Raw genomic sequence first — 24,888 nt, 5'->3', positions numbered from 1 at the left:
TGCATTAAAATGGGAAAAATTGATGGTAAATTATTTTTAAAGTCGTAGACACGCACTAATACCCAGAAGGGCTCGATATGAATCACGACTATAAGATACCCAGTTTTAGTTAAACTGCACCGCAAAATGTGGGTGTAGTTAGGAATCTAAATCATAGGAGACAGACACACAACTTCACTTTTATATATAAAGATAAGGTTTCCAAGATTGGTAGAAGGGAGGGAAAGTGTCTCTCAAACTGAAGACTTGGTCTTGGTAAAAAAACTTCTCTGAAAATACAAGAAAAATAAAAAGGCTATAAGGAGTTTTATGGGATGCCTAAACCAAAATTTTGCCTTTTCTTTATAGATTCTTGAAAGGATGAAAGACAAAGTTGACCTTCGCAGGATTTGAACTCGGCGTACTGAGGGAACAAATCCTGCATGACATTTTATTGGATCGAGATAATTTACCTCATTGTTTATCATTAAGGTAGGCCATGGAGGGATTTGAATTTGGAACATTAAAAAGCAGAACTAAATAATCTTTTCTACTTTGGTTACGAGGCCTGAAATTTTCAGGAAGGGGGCAGATCAATTATATGGACCCTATTGCTTAACTCAGTGGTTCTCAACCAGGGTCCATATAAGGTGTTGTTAAAATTTATCTGCAATAAATTGCTCTGCTCAGTGGTTAGAGTGTCAGGCTTGCAATCATGAGGTAGTGATTTCGATTCTTGGACTGGGCTGTGTTGAGCAAGACACTTTATTTCACATTGCTCCAGTTCACTCGGCTGTAGAAATTAGATGCAACTTCTCTGGCGCCAAGCTGTATTGACCTTTGCCTTTCCTTTGGATAACATTAGTGGCATGTAGAAGGGAGGCTTGTATGTATGTTTGTTCCTTCTCGAGCCATGCCTGGCTCATAAGGGCCGGTTTCCCGGTCTCTTGGCGTATAGGTTCCCCACCTGGACGGGACACCAGTCCGTCGCGGGTGAGCTGCAAGATGCAGGAGGAAAGAGAGAGAGCAAGTTGTGGCATAAGAGTCAGCAGTTCTTTTTAATGTTCCAAGTTCAAATCACACCATGGCCTACCTTAATGATAAACAATGAGGTAAATTATCTGGATCCAATAAAATGTCATGCAGGATTTGTTATTAAAATGGGTGACAAATTGAAAAATAATGTGAATAAATGACCCTCCGAAGGAGGATCTATGGTGGAGAGATGTTTCTTAAAGGAAGTTCCCATGCACCCAATGTATTTCTTTGGATGCGTGGAATTGGTGTCCTGCCTATTATAGCTGTTGTTGTTGCTGCTATATATATATATACTCTTTACTCTTTTACTTGTTTCAGTCATTTGACTGAGGCCATGCTGGAACACCGCCTTTAGTCGAGCAAATCGACCCCGGGACTTATTCTTTTGTAAGCCCAGTACTTATTTTATTGGTCTCTTTTGCCGAACCGCTAAGTAACGGGGACGTAAACACACCAGCATCGGTTGTCAAGCAATGCTAGAGGGACAAACACATACACCCACATACATATATATACACATATACGACAGGCTTCTTTCAGTTTCTGTCTACCAAATCCACTCACAAGGCTTTGGTTGGCCTGATGCTATAGTAGAAGACACTTGTCCAAGGTGCCACGCAGTGGGACTGAACCCGGAACCATGTGGTTGGTAAACAAGCTACTTACCACACAGCCACTCCTGCGATATATATATACATGATGTGCTTCTTTCAGTTTCTGTCTACAAGGCTTTGGTTGGCCTGAAGCTATAGTGGAAGACATTTGCCCAAGATTCCATGCAATGGGACTGAACCTGGAACCATGTGGTTAGGGAGCAAGCTTCTTACCACACAGCCGCACCTGTGCATTTTAAAAAAAATTTTAATATTTTGTGCATTGTAGAAGTAAAGAGTAAAGACCTCCTTCAATCATGTATGATCATGGGGTGGCACCTAGAAAGTTCCTTTCTGAGGCACAAGTCTGTGCAAGGTTGGTTATGGAAGACCAGCAGTTGCTCATACATACTAGGTGGAGGCACATGGTCTAGTGTGTAGAGCAGCAAACTCGTGGTCGAGGGATCGCGGGTTAAAATCACAGACCAGGCGATGTGTGTGTTTATGATCGAAACACGTAAGCTCCACGAGGCTCCGGCAGAAGGTAATGGCGAAATTCTGCTGACTCTTATGCCACAACTTCCTCTCACTCTTTTCTCCTGCATCTTGCAGCTCACCTGCGACAGACCGGTGTCCTGTCCAGGTGGGGAACCTATATGCCAAGAGACCGGGTAACCGGCCCTTATGAGCCAGGCATGGCTCGAGAAGGAACAAACATACATACAAGCCTCCCTTCTACATGCCACTAATGTTATCCAAAGGAAAGGCAAAGGTCAATACAGCTTGGCGCCAGAGAAGTTGCATCTAATTTCTACAGCCGAGTGAACTGGAGCAATGTGAAATAAAGTGTCTTGCTCAACACAGCCCAGTCCAAGAATCGAAATCACTACCTCATGATTGCAAGCCTGACACTCTAACCACTGAGCCAAGCAATTTATTGCAGATAAATTTTAACAACACCTTATATGGACCCTGGTTGAGAACCACTGAGTTAAGCAATAGGGTCCATATAATTGATCTGCCCCCTTCCTGAAAATTTCAGGCCTCGTAACCAAAGTAGAAAAGATTATTTAGTTCTGCTTTTTAATGTTCCAAATTCAAATCCCTCCATGGCCTACCTTAATGATAAACAATGAGGTAAATTATCTCGATCCAATAAAATGTCATGCAGGATTTGTTCCCTCAGTATGCCGAGTTCAAATCCTGCGAAGGTCAACTTTGTCTTTCATCCTTTCAAGAATCTATAAAGAAAAGGCAAAATTTTGGTTTAGGCATCCCATACGACTCCTTATAGCCTTTTTATTTTTCTTGTATTTTCAGAGAAGTTTTTTTACCAAGACCAAGTCTTCAGTTTGAGAGACACTTTCCCTCCCTTCTACCAATCTTGGAAACCTTATCTTTATATATAAAAGTAAGGTTGTGTGTCTGTCTCCTACGATTTAGATTCCTAACTACACCCACATTTTGCGGTGCAGTTTAACTAAAACTGGGTATCTTATAGTCGTGATTCATATCGAGCCCTTCTGGGTATTAGTGCGTGTCTACGATTTAAAAAATAATTTACCATCAATTTTTCCAATTTTAATGCATTTTTTCGCTATTATATAAGGGAGGTAACTCTCTAAAAATGTCTACGATGAGTCAACGATTTAAAAAAAAAATTACCATCATTTTTTTCCAATTTTAATGCATTTTTTTGCTATTTTTTGACTACAACTCTCTAAAAATGCTTATATAGTTATTTCCCTTACAAACCCGAGCAACGCCGGGCAATACTGCTAGTATATAATAAATTCCGATGTAATCGGCATCCATGCCATCTGAAGTGGGATCTTTTCGGTTTGACTGGTAGTTTTTAAAAATAATTTCCACGTAACTAAACACTTTTAAACTTCGTATACTGGTAGAATGTGTTTATAAAACATCTCTTTCTCTTGGCTTTATTGAGGGAATTCTATAGTTTGTAAGATATTTATTGTTTTTTTTTCTTCTTCGATTTCTGCAATTTTAACCAATCAATGACGTCTATTGAGGTGAAAACAGTCTGTGCCGTATGAATATGTCCCTCGTTTAAGAAACAGATTGGGTTTATTTACATTTGTGAAGAAAAAAGATACCCTTCTCACCACCCCTAACCCAAACCCTAAATTTTAGCCTTTCGTTTTTTTTTCTTAATTGTTAAATTAATTTAATTGTTACGCGTGTGTCTAAAATTATTCGTTTTGTTTTTGTTTTGAGTTTTTGCTTTCGTTTTTTTTTCTTAATTGTTAAATTAAAATTATTTTCCATTGCTTTCGTTTTTTTTTCTTAATTGTTATCCTTAAATTAATTTAACAATCAAGAAAAAATAAACCGAAAGGCTAAAATTTGGGGTGAGGGTTAGTGACAGGATGTTGTCTGTTTTAGACGTGCAGCAAATGATTGTAGCTCACTAGAGGCCGTAGGATTAGTTAAAATTCGAAAAATTAAACTTCGTTAAACTTACAAATTACAATTTTTTCAAGAAAGCCAAGAGAAAAAATTGTTTTATTTTAACACATTCTACCAGTATACGAAGTTTAAAAGTGTCTAGAAAACTAGAAATTGTATGCCGTTCAAAAGGAAAAGATCCAAAACATGTTTTATTTTGACACATTCTACCAGTATACGAAGTTTAAAAGTGTCTAGAAAACTAGAAATTGTATGCCGTTCAAAAGGAAAAGATCCAAAACATGTTTTATTTTGACACATTCTACCAGTATACGAAGTTTAAAAGTGTCTAGAAAACTAGAAATTGTATGCCGTTCAAAAGGAAAAGATCCAAAACATGTTTTATTTTGACACATTCTACCAGTATACGAAGTTTAAAAGTGTCTAGAAAACTAGAAATTGTATGCCGTTCAAAAGGAAAAGATCCAAAACATGTTTTATTTTGACACATTCTACCAGTATACGAAGTTTAAAAGTGTCTAGTTAACTAGAAATCGTGTTGAAAACTACCGTTCAAAAGGAAAAGGTCCTGTGTGTGTATCCAACAGGTTTCTATCAGTTTCTGCCTACCAAATCCCTTCACAAGGTTTTGGTCAACCCATGCTATAGTAGATGACATTTACCCAAGGTGCCACATGGTGGGACTGAACCTTAGACCATGTGGTTCTATTTTCAGTAATGCTTATTTCTAACCTAAAAACAGTGAATGCATCAGTGCTTTACTAGAATACAACTCCCAGCTATTTGCCAAAAATATTAAATATGAATATTGTATTTTCTCCTTCCTGGAAACACATCAGGTTAGATAGCCACAGGCGTGGCTGTGGGGGAAGAAGTTTGCTTCCCAACCACATGGTCCTGGGTTCAGTCCCACTGCAGCAGTACCTTGGGCAAAGTGTTTTCTAGTTCATCCTTCGGCTGACAAAAGACTTGTCAGTGGATTTGGTCAAAAGAAACTGAAGGAGGTAAAAGATGAATGGTAATGGGTTATAAATAAAGCAATTTTTTGTCAAAAAGTTAAAATCCATAAAAGAGTTTGTTTCAAGGTTAAAACCGAAAATAAGAATCTCTTTTCAAATTAAAAATCATGCAATAAGGTAGGAAAAATGAAATTTCGCAATAAAAAAAAATGGATTAAATACTGAAAGGAATAAATAAAATCGTTAAATATATTTTTAGGTGTAGTCTAAACCTAAATTTGATATCATCTCTACTAGATTTTTAGTATTAAACCCTTTCGTTACCAAACCGCCCAAAGCCGCCCGAAAGAAATTTTGGTTAATGTGACCAAACCCGCCCGTATTTACCTATTCATATTTAAATGAGAATATCAGAGCAAATCTCTTTAGTACATTCGTGAAAACAAGTGATAATACTTCGTAAACAGTCCATCTACAGTTTTGTACAACGATCAAAGTGTAATTTTAATTACGTTAATTTTGGGAGATTTTTTTCCGAAATTTGTTCCTATTGTGTTTTCAAAATTTGTAATTCTGACAAAAAATGGATACGAATTTCATTATATCAAGCAGCGAGTCAGAATTCGAAGGATTTTCTACTGAAGACCTTCATAAATCTAACTCTATGACTGAAAAAAAAAAAGCACGTGGTATTTGATAATGAATCTGATGTTTCATTTTCCGAAAGTGAAAACAGTGAATCCGAGAGCTCCGACAGCGATAAAGAAAATGAATTGGCACCTGAATGGAGTGAAAATTTAAAACTGTTTCTTTCGGTGATTTTTCTGAAGAAACTGGACCAAGCCACAGACTTTCCCAGGAGAGTAAAGTGATAGACTATTTTTTTACTTTTTCCGATGAGTCTATTTGAACTCATTACGGCGGAAACGAATCGTTACGCTAAATGTAAACAAAGCGAAAGAAAGGATAGTTAGTGGTTTCCCACAACCTTAAATGAAATTCAGACTATTTTGCCATAAATATTATTATGGGTATCAGAAAGTTACCCAGAATAACAAATTCTATCGTAAAATTTTGTTGTATACCCAATTGAATATTAGCTAATAACCCATTTTCTATAGCGATGTTTGAAAAAAAATTTAATAATTTTATATTTTGTTGAATTAACCTGTATCTACCTGCAATTAGAGTCACCTTGTGACAAAAATTATAGTATAGAATTGGTTGAGAACATTTCATTAAATTATCTTCCAAAAATCAGATTAACATATTGATAAATAAAAAAGTTATAGTTGTTTAATGAAACCAGACTAAATTTATGATTATGTTAGAAATTAATTGAAACACATAAGGGGTGTAATTTGGTCAGAAATATAGTAACGAAAGGGTTAAACTGCCTGTGCCTTGTCCTACCCCTCGATGTTGAGAATTATTTAATAATTCAGTTTTTCAATGCAGAAAAATATTTCTGCTAAAAATAGGAACTTTCTAACTACAAATATAAAGCATTATTTCATATAATAAATTTACACAATAGTTTTTTTTTTCTTGCTTTGATTAGACTCCTAAAGTAATCAAAGCTAAACAGAACTTAATATTTATGGATTTATTAATAATCGAAATAAAGTTTTGATATTGTGTGAAAAAATTGGCACATGTTGACGTCTCTCATCGACATATAAAGATTATACTACTTCGGGCATGCTATGACAAGTCTGGAAAGTGACAAAAGGCGTGTAGGAAAAACGACCGCATGTTATGTTTTTAAAAAACGACCGCATTTTATGTCTTTAAAAAACGACCGCATGTGAAAAGGTTGGTGACATAGGTAAGTCACGCAATCGCATCCGTAACGAAATAAGATAAGCCATAGGTACTATTTATACAAAGTAGTGCCAACAGAATATAAATGCACGTTGACAAGCCGTTCCACTGTTTGAGATAAGATAAGATTTTATTTACAAGTTAGAGAGTTGTGAGTGTTAGCAAGTGTTGTGTATGTGTGCATGCAACACGTGTTTGTGTCTGTGTGTTCGAGTGAGGATATCAGATACCGCTACAGGTGCACCCATCGCTGCATCTACTTTCATTTCGCCCATTACGTACGATAGACCGGTTCCCTTGCAATTCTTTGTACACAAATAGTGACTGGAATTATTTGCTAAGTGAAGGAAGGTAAGAAACCCTTATTTTATCTTGCAATTTGTAACTATGAAGTTGTTAAAAAAAGAAAAAGAAAACATTTTTTGGCGTGTAGTTTAAGGACTGGAACTTTTAGCACCATGACAGTGCCCACCCACCCTCACGACAATCTCATACCGTCATCGTTTATTTGTTCTCCGATGTATCGATTTTTTTCAATATTTTTTCCCCATAAACACATTTCATGGCCTGTTACTGGGATTTAAGCAAAAAGTTCGTAAACTGAATGCTTTTTACAGTTCTATATTTAAGAGATGAGAAAGTATGTACGTTATTTTACATTCGACGGATACCTGTCATCTTGTTTGTTGTTAACACAAGGTTTCGGCTGATATACCCCCCAGCCTCCATCGAACGTGGGTTCTCATTCCTAAGGGTATTTTTCGATGTTATTAGTGTTCAGGTCACTGCTTGGAATCGAACTCGGAATCTTGGGGTTCGTAGCCCGTGCTCTTAACCACTCTTAACAACAAACAAGATGAGGACGAATATCCGTCGAATGTAAGATCCATAGTTTTTCTTTTACCATTCGCATATGTATTTTACTGAAAAAAGTAAAAGAGGTGAAAAACTCTCACCACAGCCATACACAGGCTGCATAGATAAACCACATACCTGCTTGCATAAAACCAATTTTAAACCTACAGAATCTAATCCATGCTTTATGAAATATTATTGGTACTATTTAAGAAGAGTGGTCCCGGTGCGCGCACTCGCGTACTAGCGCTAGCTAGTCGATCCTACAACCACTACCTAGCGCGAGTGTGTTATGTAGGGTTTTTTTCCAAAACAAAATAAATAAATAATTTTATCTAAACAACCTAAATACACGGCAAGTACCCCCATCATACCCATAATTACATAAACCTTTGGTACCTCATCATTTGGTACCTTTGGTACCTCATCATAACTTGGGTTTTTTCTAAACAACATAAATAATTTCTTTTACGTTGTTTAATAACTTTCAACCGAAATTGTATGAACATTTGTTATAGGATAGGTAGTCGTTGTATGAACATTTGTTATAGGATAGGTAGTCGTTGTAGGAGCGACTTGTCACACGATTATTGATCCGTTTGTCTGCACTTGTTATCCCCCTCTATGTTATTTCTTGAATAGATGAATGAAAAGCAATCAAGAACAACACAAAACGAGAAATTATTTTAGATTTTTTTAAAAAGAAATATCCAAAAAAAAAAAACCGCTTGAAAAAGCAATTCGTTAAATTACTAAAAGTTATGAGGAAAAAAAGTCGGGTCGTATGAATTTTCAGAAACTTTCCACACCTCTTCAGAAAAGTTCTTTCCAACACATTCCTATATATTCTGAATCTACAGAATCTAAGCGATTTGTAGAAAATTTCATTGTTTTATTTTAACACATTCTCCCGGTATACGAAGTTTAAAAGTGTTTAGTTAACTAGAAATTGTGTTGAAAACTGCCGTTGAAAAGGAAAAGATTCAGTTAGGGTTAGGATCAGTGACAGGATGTCTCAGTTTTAGACGCAGCAAATGATTTTAGCTAAATAGTATTAAACTGCCTGTACCTTGTCCTACCATTCGATGCTCTTTACTCTCTTTTACTTGTTTCAGTCATTTGACTGCGGCCATGCTGGAGCACCGCCTTTAGTTGAGCAAATCGACCCCGGGAATTATTCTTTGTAAGCCCAGTACTTATTCTATCGCCTGTTTTGCCGAACCGCTATGTGACGGGGGACGTAAACACACCAGCATCGGTTGTCAAGCAATGGTAGGGGGACAAACACAGACACACATACATATATATATACGACAGCCTTCTTTCAGTTCCTGTCTACCAAATCCACTCACAAGGCATTGGTCGGCCCGGAGTTATAGCAGAAGACGGATCTTTTCTGTTTGATGGACGGAAGTTTCTACTTTGAAACTTCGTATATTGGGAAAATGTCAACCAATGAAATCCCAACATCTTCGAATATTAAATAATGAAATCCCAGCATTGCTGCGTTATCTATATTGATAAAGAAATATAGCAGACGCACGACACACGCACTCTCTCTCTCAAACACATGCATATACATTTGCACAAGCACATAGTAATTAATATATAAGCGTACACACACATACAAACGGACATATATATACACACACAAGCATACATACACGTTCGTGTTTTGCCACTTGCCGCAACAAATTTGCACAAAAGGTAAATAAACCAGAAGGGGTGGGGTCAATGATTCATCGTTTCGGGGTCGATAAATTAAGTACCAATTACACACTGGTGTCGAGGATTTTTTTCCCAATTTATATCACAGCAAATTTTTAAAATACTACTCAGACTCCACGCGCAAACTCGAGACCGATTTAGGCACATAATTGTCTTGTTTTTGTTGTTTCTGGCCCTTCAAAACCATGGGAGAAGCCTTTTCGGTAAAAAAAAAAAAAAAATATTCAAAATATATCGCTAATATTTTTATTGGGCGACGAAATTCATCGATTTAAGAGATATAGCTGTTGTTTCTAGCACATGTAGAAGACAGAAGAGACAAGGATGAATAAGAGGTGTGAGTTTTTAGGCGCAGGAAATAATTTGAGCTCGATGCTGCGAAAGTTCGTAAAATAGACAAGTTAATATTTTCGCCCACTACGTACGATAGACCGGTTCCCTTGCAATTTTTTGTACACAAATAGTGACTGAATTGATCTGGAATTATTTGCTAAGTGAAGGAAGGTAAGAAACCCTTATTTTATCTTGCAATTTGTAACTATGAAGTTGTTAAAAAAAGCAAAAGAAAACATTTTTTGGCGTGTAGTTTAAGGACTGGAACTTTTAGCACCATGACAGTGCCCACCCACCCTCACGACAATCTCATACCGTCATCGTTTATTTGTTCTCCGATGTATCGATTTTTTTCAATATTTTTTCCCCATAAACACATTTCATGGCCTGTTACTGGGATTTAAGCAGAAAGTTCGTAAACTGAATGCTTTTTACAGTTCTATATTTAAGAGATGAGAAAGTATGTACATTATTTTACATTCGACGGATACCTGTCATCTCGGCTGATATACCCCCCAGCCTCCATCGAACGTGGGTTCTCATTCCTAAGGGTATTTTTCGATGCTATTATTGTTAGTGTTCAGGTCACTGCTTGGAATCGAACTCGGAATCTTGGGGTTAGTAGCCCGTGCTCTTAACCACTCTTAACAACAAACAAGATGAGGACGAATATCCGTCGAATGTAAGATCCATAGTTTTTCTTTTACCATTCGCATATGTATTTTACTGAAAAAAGTAAAAGAGGTGAAAAACTCTCACCACAGCCATACACAGGCTGCATAGATAAACACATACCTGCTTGCATAAAACCAATTTTAAACCTACAGAATCTAATCCATGCTTTATGAAATATTATTGGTACTATTTAAGAAGAGTGGTCCCGGTGCGCGCACTCGCGTACTAGCGCTTGCTAGTCGATCCTACAGCCACTACCTAGCGCGAGTGTGTTATGTAGGGTTTTTTTTCCAAAACAAAATAAATAAATAATTTTTTCTAAACAACCTAAATACACGGCAAGTACCCCCATCATACCCATAATTACATAAACCTTTGGTACCTCATCATAATTACATAAACCTTTGGTACCTCATCATTTGGTACCTTTGGTACCTCATCATAACTTGGGTTTTTTTAAACAAAATAAATAACTTTTTACACAAAGTAAATAATTTTTTTAAAACTAAGTAAATAAATTTTTTTTCTAAACAACATAAATAATTTCTTTTACGTTGTTTAATAACTTTCAACCGAAATTGTATGAACATTTGTTATAGGATAGGTAGTCGTTGTAGGAGCGACTTGTCACACGATTGTGGTGTTCTTCGAAGATGATGCAACACTAATCCCTTTGTCTGCACTTGTTATCCACCTCTATGTTATTTCTTGAATAGATGAATGAAAAGCAATCAAGAACAACACAAAACGAGAAATTATTTTAGATTTTTTTAAAAAGAAATATCAAAAAAAAAAACCGCTTGAAAAAGCAATTCGTTAAATTACTAAAAGTTATGAGGAAAAAAAGTCGGGTCGTATGAATTTTCAGAAACTTTCCACACCTCTTCAGAAAAGTTCTTTCCAACAAATTCCTATATATTCTGAATCTACAGAATCTAAGCGATTTGTAGAAAATTTCATTGAAAAGTATCTACTTTTCTGGCAGTTAGGCAACAAAGTCGGCGAGGGTGTATATATGCAAGATTACCACATATTTTTATGGAAATCACCATCCAAATGGTTCCAGTTTTGGTATACCATCTGCGGAAGATCGATATTTTTCGTTTTCATTAAAAAACGATGCTTTTTTTTCTTAAAGTTACCCATAAAGAAAACTGTTTCGTTTGAATTTTCCAAAACTCCTCACCCCACACTCGGAATTTTTTTTAATATATAATAAATTCCGATGTAATCGGCATCCATGCCATCTGAAGTGGGATCTGAGGTGAAAACAGTCTGTGCCGTATGAATATGTCCCTCGTTTAAGAAACAGATTGGGTTTATTTACATTTCTGAAGAAAATAGATACCCTTCTCCCCACCCCTAACCCTAACCCTAAAAGAGATTGAAATGCAATAGATCGATACTAGGGTTATAATTATGGGTGTCAATTTCATATGACACCGCTAGAAAAAACTGCCGTCCAAAGCGAAAAGATCCCTAAAGTGTATTTGTGGAAACTTTTGTTAAAAAATATCCATTTTTTCTGACAGTTACGAGTCAACAAATTCTGTGGTGGGGGTCATACATGTGTAAGAATACCCAGAGAAACTGGAGAATGCTATGACGAGTTATATGGAATCTTTACCTTCAACAAATCAATGATGTGTATTCAGCTGAATAAAATTACAGCCGTCAACTATATTTCGTTTGTCACTGTTAGTTATGAAACTGGAGAATGCTATGACGAGTCATATGGAATCTTTACCTTCAACATCAATGATGTTCAGCTGAATTACAGTCAACTATTTTCGTTTGTCACTGTTAGTTATGACATCGGTCGTGCGTTTAGCTTTACGGTTAAGGTTTTAGAATTAGGGTTAGAGTTTTAGAATTAGGGTCCCCGCCCCTCCGGACCAATTCCGAACCAAAATATGGGATTTGCAGCATATTAGGAGGTCAGGGTACTTGATTCCACGCATAAAATCCCGGTTTTTTTTTTACTTAGTGAAAATCGTGCGGGTGTTGATCTGTAATTTTACCCAAATTCTGTGGTGGGGGTCATGCATGTGTAAGAATGCCCAAGAAACTGGAGAATGCTATGACGAGTTATATGGAATCTTTACCTTCAACAAATCAGTGATGTGTATTCAGCTGAATAAAATTACAGCCGTCAACTATATTTCGTTTGTCACTGTTAGTTATGACATCGGTCGTGCGTTAGCTTTCGGTTAAGGTTTTAGAATTAGGGTTAGGTTTTAGATTAGGGTCCCCGCCCCTCCGGACCAATTCCGAACCAAAATATGGGATTGCAGCATATTAGGAGGTCAGGTACTTGATTCCACGCAAAAAGTCTAGTCTTTTTTTTTTCTTAGTGAAAATCGTGCGGGTGTTAATCTGTAATTTTACCCAAATTTTGTGGTGGGGGTCATGCATGTGTAAGAATGCCCAGAGAAACTGGAGAATGCTACGACGAGTTATATGAAATCTTTACCTTCAACAAATCAGTGATGTGTATTCAACTGAATAAAATTACTGCTTTTGTTTATCAACAGCAACTATCTTCCGTGTATATTTCGTTTGTCACTGTTATGACATCGTTCGTGCGTTTGTACTGGTTTTACCTTTAAGGTTTTTGGGTTAGGGTTGTCATAAATAATAGTAACAGTACACTGATGAATTTAGTGCATAGGTAGGTGTCTACCAAGGGTTGGTTCCCAGCCCCCTACTATTCTTCATCATCCTCTGGGCCATAAGAGAGCAATGTAAGACTGGAAGCCCAGAGGAACTCCTACATGCTAATGACCTTGCCCTCATAGCAGAATATGTAACAAAATTAGAAAAGAAATTCTGGGTGTGGAAACAGAACCTGGAATTAGATGGTCTTAAGGTAAATTTAGCAAAGACCAAGAAACCCAACAGGACCTTTCGCCCATCAGCTAAATGTCCCTATTCAGTATGTAGGAAGGGTGTAGGCAGTAATTCCGTTCAATGTACCCAGTGCAAGCTATAAGCAGGCAAGAGGTGTAGTGGAATAGTTGGAAGGATAACAGAGAAATTAGTGTTTGTATGTGAAGATGTACAGGAGCCATAATGAAGAAGGTTATGACGAGTTATATGGAAAGTTTAAACTAGAATTCCGCCGAATATTCCATTTCCCTGTCATTTACAAAGACTCAAAATTATTACCAGGTCTAATTCAAAAGGGTTTATAATCCAGTAGTGCTATCCAGGTAATATAGTCCGTACATCAAAAGGAACACCGGAATGGGTGGAATGTATGAAGCATCAGGAGTTATTATGTACCGCGGTGAACATCACCAAGGACCTGATCAGTTTCCTAGGCAACAGTTAATGGGTGTGGCCGTTTGTTGCTCGGTCAAGGAAGTCGTAGAAGGGAGATCACTCCTAGATATCAAACTGCAATAATTTCCTAATCTCGTCAGTTATTCCACAACCATCGAAGTTCGTGAGATGGTTATGAACCCAAAGCAGTTCTGAGTAGGAACCAAGGCAAGAAGGATGAATACGCAATATCCATGTGCACACTGAATTCGTGACACAGAAGGATAAGAACGCAAGGCATATGTCAAAATGAAACTGAGGAGAAGAATAAAAATGCAATGTCAAGTTAAATGGTGGCCTTGCACACCACGTCTGTTTCTTTATTACCCACAAGGGGCTAAACATAGAGGGGACAAACAAGGACAGAGAAATGGATTAAGTCGATTACATCGACCCCAGTGCGTAACTGGTACTTAATTTATCGACCCCGAAAGAATGAAAGGCAAAGTCGACTTTGGCGGAATTTGAACTCAGAACGTAAAGGCAGACGAAATACGGCTACGCATTTCGCCCGGCGTGCTAACGTCTCTGCCAGCCTTCGAAATACGGCTACGCATCTCGCCCCACGTCTGTTACCACTATCCCACAGCTTTGCTGCAATTTTCTTTTGTCTTCTGTTCACGAATTATTGTATGAGTGCGTGTGTGAGTTAAACACAGACCATTGGCATAGCTGCACAATTGTGCTCCACCAGCCCAAGAGAGTCCTGGTGATGGAACAAGCTAGTCATGACTATGGAAGAGACAAGACAAGCCTGGAATGACAGGAAGAATTGGGGGAGCAAACAACCATATCAGACAACTAAAAGAGGAGCTAAACGTCAGGTATATCTTGCCAGAGCAGAAGCAGAAAGGAAGGAGTTTACAATATGAAGATGAGAGACTTGAGGTGTTCTGGGTTGCCAGACATTTGTGTTAGAGAATCAACATGTGGAAGAGAAGTGTGTATGGACAGATAATGGTATGTTTGCTATTAGTGATTCTGGAGAAAAAGAAATTTGGAAGAGCTACTATAAGGGACTATTAGATGTGGAGAATGAACGGGAGGAAGGGAATCTTCCTTATGTGAACCCTACAAAGGGACCAGCTGTCCTGGTTGACACCAGCATGATAGATAAAGCAATTAAAGATATGAAAATAGGAATGGCCCCTGACCCATCAGGAGTCACTGTCGAAATGCTTAAGATATCTGGTAGTTGGATACAGTCTCGCCAATGTAGTGAATTGGGTGATTCAAGATGTAATCCCTAATGACAATGAAGTCAGGTGCTACAAGAGCAAGTGAGATGCCTTAGAAGTAATTATAGAGGTATCTAGATGCTGGAACAGGGGATGAAAGTTGTAGAGAGAATTTTAGCACAATTAATTAGGAGCGGAATTAGGCTGGCTGAAATGCAATTTGATTTTGTCCCAGATAGAAATACTGCAGATGCTATTTTCATAGTCAAAAGAAGTATTTAGCTAAGAACAAGCAGTTTTACTTGGCATTTGTTGATCTGCAGAAAACCTTCAACAGAGATCCCTGCTGTGAGATAGAGTGGTCCCTGAAGAAGCTAGAGATAGACAAATGGCCCATGAAAGTAGTATAGGCCATGTAAAGGGGTACTGTTAGTAAAGTGAGAGTTAGCCGTGTGTACACTGATGAATTTAGTGCATAGGTAGGTGTCCACCAAGGGTTGGTTCCCAGCCCCCTACTATTCTTCATCATCCTCTGGGCCATAAGAGAGCAATGTAAGACTGGAAGCCGAGAGGAACTCCTACATGCTAATGACCTTGCCCTCATAGCAGAATATGTAACAGAATTAGAAAAGAAATTCTGGGTGTGGAAACAGAACCTGGAATTAGATGGTCTTAAGGTAAATTTAGACCAAGGTTGTAATAAGCAAGAAAGCCAACAGGACCTTTCGCCCATCAGCTAAATGTCCCTATTCAGTATGTAGGAAGGGTGTAGGCAGTAATTCCGTTCAATGTACCCAGTGCAAGCTATAAGCAGGCAAGAGGTGTAGTGGAATAGTTGGAAGGATAACAGAGAAATTAGTGTTTGTATGTGAAGATGTACAGGAGACATAACGACCACAGCTACACGAGAAATTGATTTCCTTAAATGTCCCTGTGATTATAGAAGTTGCAGATAGTTTTTGTTACCTAGGTGTTCTGATTAGTAGGGGGGAGGAGGTTGTACTTAAAGTGTAATTGCTAGAATAAAAATAGGATGGAGAAGTTTCCGAGAGCTGTTCCCTCTGTTGGGTGAAAGGAAGATTATATGATGCATCTGCTGCGTGTTGGTGTGAAGAAGGAGACCCAGGAAGACTTGTGTCAATGTTTTAAAACCGATCTTTAAATATTGAACCTGATGAAAGAGATGACAGGAAGAAATTTGGTGCATTGCTATACTTGAGCTGAGCTGCCCCACCACAACAGAGTTGAGATCCTAAAACCATGGTCCCACAAAAGAAAAGCGTTCAAATTCTTGCTGGTACCTTGTGAAAAGCACTGGTGATGGTGCCACACAAAAGGCACACATTATACTCTGTAAAATGGTTGGCATTAGGAAGGGCATCCAGCCACTAAAACCATGTCAAAACAAACAATATGGATCCCAGGCAGCTCTTCAGCTGGTCACCTTCTGTCAAACTATTCCAACCATGCCAGCGTGGAGAACAGATGTTAAATGATAAGAGAGAGAAGGAAAGAGTAAGAAATGCACAGAAGGATGAGAAAGGAACATAAGGAAAAAAATAAGACATGGACATGCTCATCAGTTATTGGGCACACACACACACACACACACATATATATATAATCTTAGTATAAACTCCAAACTTACAAGGAAAAATTCAATTTGGTATTAAATCAAATTTCACAATATAAATATATAATATATATAAATTAGAGGAAAACCACTATTATGCACTTCAAACAATGATAGACGTAAACCAAATCATAGATAAAAAATAAAATATATTATAAAACATATAACTAGATCACAAAAAGTACAAAAATGAATGTGATCTAGTTATGTTTTAAACTATATTTTATTTTTTATTTATGATTTGGTTTATGTCTATCATTGTTTGAATTGCATAATAGTGGTTTTTCTCTAATATATATATATATATATATATATATATATATATATATGTATTTCAGGATGGTTATTTAAATTTTTTTTGCCAAATAAACACATGCACTATATATTTTCTTCACTTGTTTACATGATACGAGCAGCAGGTTTCATCAGCATTTGATGAGATCCTTGATCTGACCATAAAATACAAATACAATCTATTTTAATACTATTAAAACCAAGCAAGTTTGCTTCCCAACCACATGATTCCAGGTTCAGTCCCACTGTGTAACACTTTTAGGCATCATGGATAGTCGATGGGTAGGATGTGGTGCTGATGAAAGGACAACAACTCTCGAAATATGTACATACACCTATTACCTATCTTTTCTGTCTCTAATAACATCATTTACATAAACATATTTGAATATGAAACATCATAAGATTCACTGTTTACCTGAAATTCTATAGGAAATCAGTAGAGATACACTTAGAAATATACGTAAAATAATTTGACGAAAATATAGCTAGGATCATGACGAATGTCCTCCTAAAATTAGAGCGACATGCTTGCTAATTTGTGGACATGCATAAATTACATTCACGTACACACACACGATGCCTTTTATATATATAACCTAATGTTAAATACCACAGCAATGTCATCATGATTGTTAAGTAGACATCTGACATGAATAGTTTCTTGTTATTTTGTGTTTTGGGAAATGGAGGAGAGAGTAAGTGACATCAGAAGACATTGGGACTGAAATTCTGAAAATAAAAGGAGTTAAAATAAGACCTAAAATATTATCAGTTCCTCCCATTGATGGGACTGAGACAACAAGTTTTCACTCTTTTTAAAATTTATTTTTCAGATTATGGACAGTCAGCTATTCATCTTCTTCTTTGCCTTGTTTACATTTTTTTATGGTAAGTTTTCATTTGTTTTTGCTCTATTTTTTAGTGGGTAATCCTTCAGTATTGGCTGACCAGCTAGAACCTTAGTCAGAGGGAGAAATGAAGTTTACTGTCAGCAACTGTGAGACAACATCCCACACCTTACAACTGTCACTAGCTCTAATTCTGTTCTCTTACAATATCATTCTATCTTTTTCTGTATTTACTACTAAACAATGAAGAGAACACAAACTTTTCTTCGCATGCTTTTGGATTTATCATAACCTGCCTGTCAAAGCAAGGTATTGTAACGTGACGGTAAATAAATACTTCATGAACCTTAGTCAGAGGGAGAAATGAGGTTTACTGTCAGCAACTGTGAGACAACGTCCCACACCCTACATCTCCCACTTGCCTTTCAGACAAGATGACAAACAACCAAAATGCTTGGGGCCTTGCTGTACTCAAGAGAGCTGTACTCCACAGCAGATATGTTAAGGTCACTCCCCCGCTGAAGAAGATTGGCCTGCAAGATTTCTGTGCCATTGCCACACAAAAAGCACATGGCAGTGCCATGAACAGGCTCTCATGTGGTGCCAAATAAAAGCACCCAGCATGCTAAATCCCACTGGAGCCTTGTGCAGCTCTCCATCTTGTCAACTCTGGTTAAACTGTCCAACTCATTTCTGCATGGAAAACGGATATTAAATGACGCCGATGACGACGACAATAATACTCAAAAATGTAAAATTTGAAAATATTTTTGTCTTCATCTCTTTTAGGCTCGCAGTGTGAAAGAGTCTACAAAATCATTAAAAAAGGTAAGAAACCTGTTTCTCATTTTAAACTGGACACTATCTTCTCAGTTCTCTCTTTTATTTCTTTCTCTCCCCTCAGTTTATAGTCATGTTTTTGTTTTTAAATTTTCCTGATTAACATAATTTTTAACAATTTTATTTGAAATCCAACCATAACCATCATCATTTAATCTCCAGGCTCTTTGTTCTACAATAGTCTGGGATACAATAGTCTGGCGCAGGAGTGGCTGTGTGGTAAGTGGCTTGCTTACCTACCACATGGTTCCGGGTTCAGTCCCACTGCGTGGCACCTTGGGCAAGTGTCTTCTAGTACAGCCTTGGGCCGACCAAAGCCTTGTGAGTGGATTTGGTAGACGGAAACTGAAAGAAGCCTGTCGTATATATGTATATATATATATATATGTGTGTGTGTGTGTCTGTGTCTGTGTTTGTCCCCCCAACATCGCTTGACAACCGATGCTGGTGTGTTTACGTCCCCATAACTTAGCGGTTCGGCAAAGAATAAGTCCTGGGGTCGATTTGCATGACTAAAGGTGGTGCTCCAGCATGGCCACAGTCAAATGACTGAAACAAGTAAAAGAGTAAAGAGTAAAAGAGAGATATTATGTCAGGAAGAGTTTTGAATTGTATATAAAGAAAATTTTGATCCCAAGCATGGAAAAAATGGATGTTGAGAGAATGATGATGATGAAAAGTTAATCCTGAAATCTTTCATATGGGAAACTAGTCTGTAATATTGATATATATATATTTATTTCAGGAAGTTTTGTACTTGGAGGAAATGACTCTTCAAACTGAAGAAATACCCAGCATGGAGCGACCTGTTACCTGGAAAAATGTGAATGAAAGCTTTCAATGTGATAGAACATGTTATAAATCTGGCAGAGTAGAAGTTCAGCAGAGTGGTAATACATCCACTATTTTGATAAAAAATATATCACAGGCAGATGTGGATTGGACTTTCACGACAAGAAATATCGCTATGCAAGGGTTTCTTTGAAGGAAGAAGGTAAGGAAATGACTTCTGCTAATAATAACAATAATAATTCTTTCTAATTCATGCACAAACCACATGGTTCCAGGTTCAGTCCCACTGCATGGCACCTTGGGCAAGTGTCTTCTACTATAGCTTTGGGCTGACCAAAGTCTTGTGAATGGATTTGGTGGATGGAAACTGAAAGAATCCCGTCGTATATATGTATGTGTGTGTTTGTGTGTCTGTGTTTGTCCCCACAACATCGCTTGGCAACCGATGCTGGCGTGTTTATGTCCTCGTAACTTAGCGGTTCGGCAAAAGAGACTGATAGAATAAGTACTAGGCTTCAAAGAATAAGTCCTGGGGTCGATTTGTTCGACTAAAGGTGGTGCTCCAGCATGGCCGCAGTCAAATGACTGAAACAAGTAAAAGAATGGTGTTTAAACATAGAGCCTCAATGCCTTATGTCACTGTATTTAATGTATATCTCTGTCTGCATGAGTTACCCACAGGTATAACTAAGAATCTGGTGTACAGGTAAGTGCTCAACAAGGCTCAGTCCTCAGCCCACCCCTTTTCGTTATTGTCCACCTAAACATATTCTATATGACCCATTTAAATGGGTATTGGAATGATGATGATGATGAAAATAGCAGATGTCTTAGTGTTCAAACATATAATCACATTTTCAATACCTTCTGTCACTATATAATGTACAAGCAAAACGCCCCCACCCCGTCCAATGGATGGTGCTGAGTTGTCAAACATTTAAACCAAATTTTCTCAAAACAACTTGTCCGACCGTCCCATAGGCCTCCCCTTTGAGAAACACTGATTTAACCTAAATTTGAGACACCAGCAAAAGAAGAAATAAAGATAGACTTTTTTTTCCTATTCCAAAGAAAAGCGATTTTATTCACACAAATATGCAACAGAAGAGTTTAAAGTACCAGTAATGATTAGGCTGTTGACTGGGAGAACACAAACATGGTTTAAACAGTAAGCTTGGCAGGAAAGAAACGTGCCTTTAAGCAGTACAAAAACAACAAAAAATTGAAGGTGCAGTTATGTACAGGTTGACGGAAGAAAAGCAGGACATAAATGGCTTTATCGATCGCATTCTCACCTGGAAACGATTTTTGTAATATTTTCAAGACTTATAGAAGCCCTGATTATGTCGGTATCTACATATCAAATTTGAGCGCAATCGGATGGAGGATGCCCGAGATCCAAGAAGACACACACAGACAGACAGAATGGATTTTATATAACAGATAATTCTGTCAACATGAGTTCACCATGAGTACAGTGAAGAATTTGGTGTACAGGTAGGTGCTTATCAAGGTTCGTTATTGTCCTCTAGGCCATAACAGAGAAATTGAAGACCAGCAACCCCTACAAAAATTATATGCTGATGATCTTGCCTCTGTAGCAGAGTCCATATCAGAGCTAGAAGAGAAATTCCAGATGTGGATGCAAAGCCTAGAATCTAAGGACCTTAAGGTTAATTTAACAAAGACTAAGAGCTTAGTAAGCAAGAAAACAGACAGGACCCTACACTCTTCATGTAGGTGACCCAGCCCAATTTGTAGGCAGAAACTCCATATGGTGTACCCACTGTCTGCTATGGATGCAAAAGAAGTGCAGTGGTATAATAGGCAGGTAATCATTGAAAGTAGTGTTTGTATGTGGAAGATGTAAAAGATCCATAAAAACTAGAGAGACTCAGGAAATTGATTCTCTCAAATGCCCTAGTGGCTCATTAGAGGTAGTGGATAATTTCTGCTACCTAGGAGACCAAATTAGTTGTGGGGGAGGATACAGAGAGAGTGTAATAACTAGAATAAGAACAGGATTGAGGAAATTCAGGGAGCTGTTACCTCTTGGTTTTTCTCTCTGAGTGAAAGGAAGATTGTATGATGCATGTATACGGACAGCAATTCTACATGGTAAAGAGATGTGGTCCATTAATGCAGATGATATGTGAAGGTTAGAGAGGTATGAGGCTAGTATGCTCTGCTGGATGTGTAATGTATGGGTTCGTGTTTGACAGAGTCTAGTGTATTGAGAGAGAAGTAAGGCATAAGAGGAATTAGATGCAATGTGTAAGAAAGCAGACAACACTGATTTGGGCAAGTGATGCAGATGGATGCTGATAGCTCTATGAAGATGAGCCAATCTCTCAAATTAGGTGGAACACATGTAAGTTGGATAGCCAGGAGGACATGGAACAAAGTACTGAAGGATTACATCAGGATGCTGAACCTTTCAGACAGTAAGACCAAGATGCCTAGCCCATCGATGGACCTAAGAAGACCTCATACTCCACAGTAGAAGTGTTAATGGCAGTCTCCCTGGTGAAGAAGATTGGCCTGCAAGAGTTCTGTGCTGATACCTTGTAAAAAGCACACATGCCTATGCCATGTGTTTGGGCACCAGAGGAAAGCACCCAGCACTCTCAGTAAAGGGGTTATGTTAGGGAGGGCATCCAGTTATAGAAACCATGCTAAATCTGACAATTGGGGCCTGGTGCAGCTCCCCCCTTTGGTAGCTCTGGTCAATCCCTCCAAACCATTCTTGTATGAAAAGCAGATGTTAAATGATGATGATGATCTTGTAAAAAAAAATAATAATCTTTGTTATAGGCGCAGGAGTGGCTGTGTGGTAAGTAGCTTGCTTACCAACCACATGATGCTGGTGTGTTTACGTCCCCGTTACTTAGCGGTTCGGCAAAAGAGACCGATAGAATAAGTACTGGGCTTACAAAGAATAAAGGCGGTGCTCCAGCATGGCCGCAGTCAAATGACTGAAACAAGTAAAAGAGTAAAGAGTAATCAAAAATTTAAAATCTGAAAATATTTTTGTTTTCTATTTGAATAGGTTGGCAATGTAAAAAAGAGTACAAAATAGGTATTTTGAAAGGTAAGTGGAGTACCTTTTTCTCATCTTAAACTAGACACTATCTTTTCAGTTCTGTTTTTTTATTTTTTTCTCTTAACTCATACAATTTTACTTGAAGTTCACCTACCATGACCGTCATTATTTAATGTCCTGGCTCTTTGTTATACAATCACCTGTGATATCACGAGAGGAAGTGTCTCAAATCTTTATATAAAGAAAACTCTGATTCCAGATATGTAAAAGTAGGTGTTGAAACAATGATGATGATAAAAATGAATCCTGAAATCTTTCATATGAGAAACTAGTCAATAATAATGATTCATATATTTATTGCAGGAAACCCTGTGCTCGGACAAAGTATCGATCTTGAGGTTAAAGATATGCCCTATATGGAAAGGCCTGTGGTCTGGAGAAATAGGGTCCGTAGTATCGAGTGCAATAAGAAATATTGCGATCGTGGCAAATATGTAGTTAGGCAGATTCATAGAACTTCTACTCTCTACATCGAGAATATAACGAGAGGGGATTTGTTTTGGAGATTCTATGACAAGAACTCCTGTAATGCAACTATTACTCTTGGGAAAGAAGGTAAGGAAGTGACTTCTGCTAATAATAACAATAATAATTCTTTCTAATTCATGCACAAGGTCATCAGTTTCAGGTTCCTTGATTACATCAATTTGAGTCTATTTGGCTGGTACTATTGAATATATTTTCTGGTGCAGTAACAATTCTGCCAGGAAACAACCTCAAGTTCATAATAATAATGATTATAATTAGTATTTTTATTTCAAATTATTCCACAAGAGCAGCTTAGGGGAGGTAGGAATGAGTTGATTACATCGACCCCAGTGTTCAACTGGTACTTATTTTATTGACCTTGAAAGTATTAAAGGCAAAGTTAACCTCGGCAGAATTTGAACTCGGAACATAGCAATGGACAAAATGCATCTTGTCCAGTGTGCTAACAATTCTACCAGCTCACCGCCTTAATAATAATAATAATAATAATAATAATAATAATAATAATAATAATCTGTGGAAATTATTGACTGGAATACTTGCAGAGTCAATGTACAAACATCTGGAAAAGAAAAAATGGAGTCCTGCTATGTGAGCAGAAGGGTTGCATCAAATGTTGAGCGATTGCTTGGAAAAAGTATGGCAAATGGGAGGACGAACCTGATAGCATATGGAAGAAGTTTACAGACAGTAGATATCAGGAGGGGCATCTTCCAAATGGACTGTCTGTCCCCACTGATCTTTGTACTGTGCTTGATACCACTAACACTGATTCTGAGGAAAGCAAAAGATGGGTGTGTATTTGAAAGCCACCAACAAAAAGTCAACCATTTGTTATTCATGGATGACCTCAAACTTTATGAAGCCAAGTCAGTTCCCTTGTTGATACAGTATTTACCTTCAGTGCTGATATCAGAATGGAGTTCGGACTGAGGAAATGTGGTGTGTTAGTCTTGAAGAGAGGCAAAATCAAATGTATGGACGAGCTAACGATACCAGAGTAGAAGAAATAGCTAAGGTTCTATGGCTGCTATTTCTAAACTTCGGTATGTGGCAAAATAGTAAATCCTGGTAAATATTACAATTTTTTTTTTATCAAAAGCAAAAAATATATGCTTTACTGTTCATTTTTTGCAGATAATGAAACAACAAAAGATTCTAAAGTTGCGACATCAGAAAGTAACAGCAATATCAAGCGTGTGGCAAAGAGCCTTTGTATAGGCGTCTTTGCTGGATTCACCCTTTTTGCACTCATCACAATTAACCTATGGAGAATGTAGAAAAAATTGGTATAGCATGCAAGAAAGGATTGGTTGGTGCTTTTTCTTTTGTGCCCCATAATTTGCACGATGGCATCAAATCCCTAAAACCTGAGAAAAGCGACTCCAAGAACTTGAAAAAAAATTACAAGTCAAAAAGTACAACGGCCCCCAACTGTAGAACTTGCATCTTACTCTTTGAGGGCTCAACATACAAATTTAAGTCAAGTCAAACTTTTACCATAATGTGCTTTGAAGAACTTAATCTATGTTCTCAAATGTGGAGGATGTGGTGGGGACTACATAGGTCAAACTAGCTTAACTTCCACTGGGAAGCCAATCAAGCAGAACGACAAGCTTGACCACCGAAAAAAGTCACCAGTATTTAGTATTTTAACAAATCAAAAATCAGATCAGGCCATCAGGATTCACTGCTGAGATGCTTAAAACATCTTGTGGCGTGGGCTATTGTCTGGTCACCCAAATTGTAAACCAGGTAGCTCATGATGGAGTCATACCCAATGGCTGGCGTAGCAGTACCACAGTCAACCTTGGCTGGCTTCTGTACTGGTGGCACGTAAAAAACACCAACCAATTTTCAACATAACGGTAGATAAATGTTTTCTTCACCACTTCAACCATCGTTCTTTCATGTAAACATAATGGCTATCAACAAAGAAGCAGTCCTTACACACTGATCACGACTCCGAC

At 37.7% G+C, this 24,888-nt stretch overlaps 1 protein-coding gene across 1 annotated transcript in view; it reads left to right on the top strand.

The window, feature by feature from the left end:
• LOC115225395 overlaps positions 1–24,575 on the top strand; it is a 45,451-nt gene extending 20,876 nt beyond the window's left edge. Inside the window, exons 6-7 of the mRNA XM_036513981.1 lie at positions 22,733–22,984; positions 24,056–24,575. Of these exons, the coding sequence (XP_036369874.1) occupies positions 22,733–22,984; positions 24,056–24,198 (395 nt within the window). The 3' untranslated portion in view covers positions 24,199–24,575. The remainder of the gene's footprint in view (positions 1–22,732; positions 22,985–24,055) is intronic.
• The last annotated feature ends 313 nt before the right edge of the window (positions 24,576–24,888 follow it).

This window comes from Octopus sinensis, linkage group LG27 (genome assembly GCF_006345805.1).
Source record: "Octopus sinensis linkage group LG27, ASM634580v1, whole genome shotgun sequence".
Taxonomy (NCBI): Eukaryota; Metazoa; Mollusca; class Cephalopoda; order Octopoda; family Octopodidae; genus Octopus; species Octopus sinensis.
This window is presented reverse-complemented; position numbering and strand designations above follow the sequence as displayed.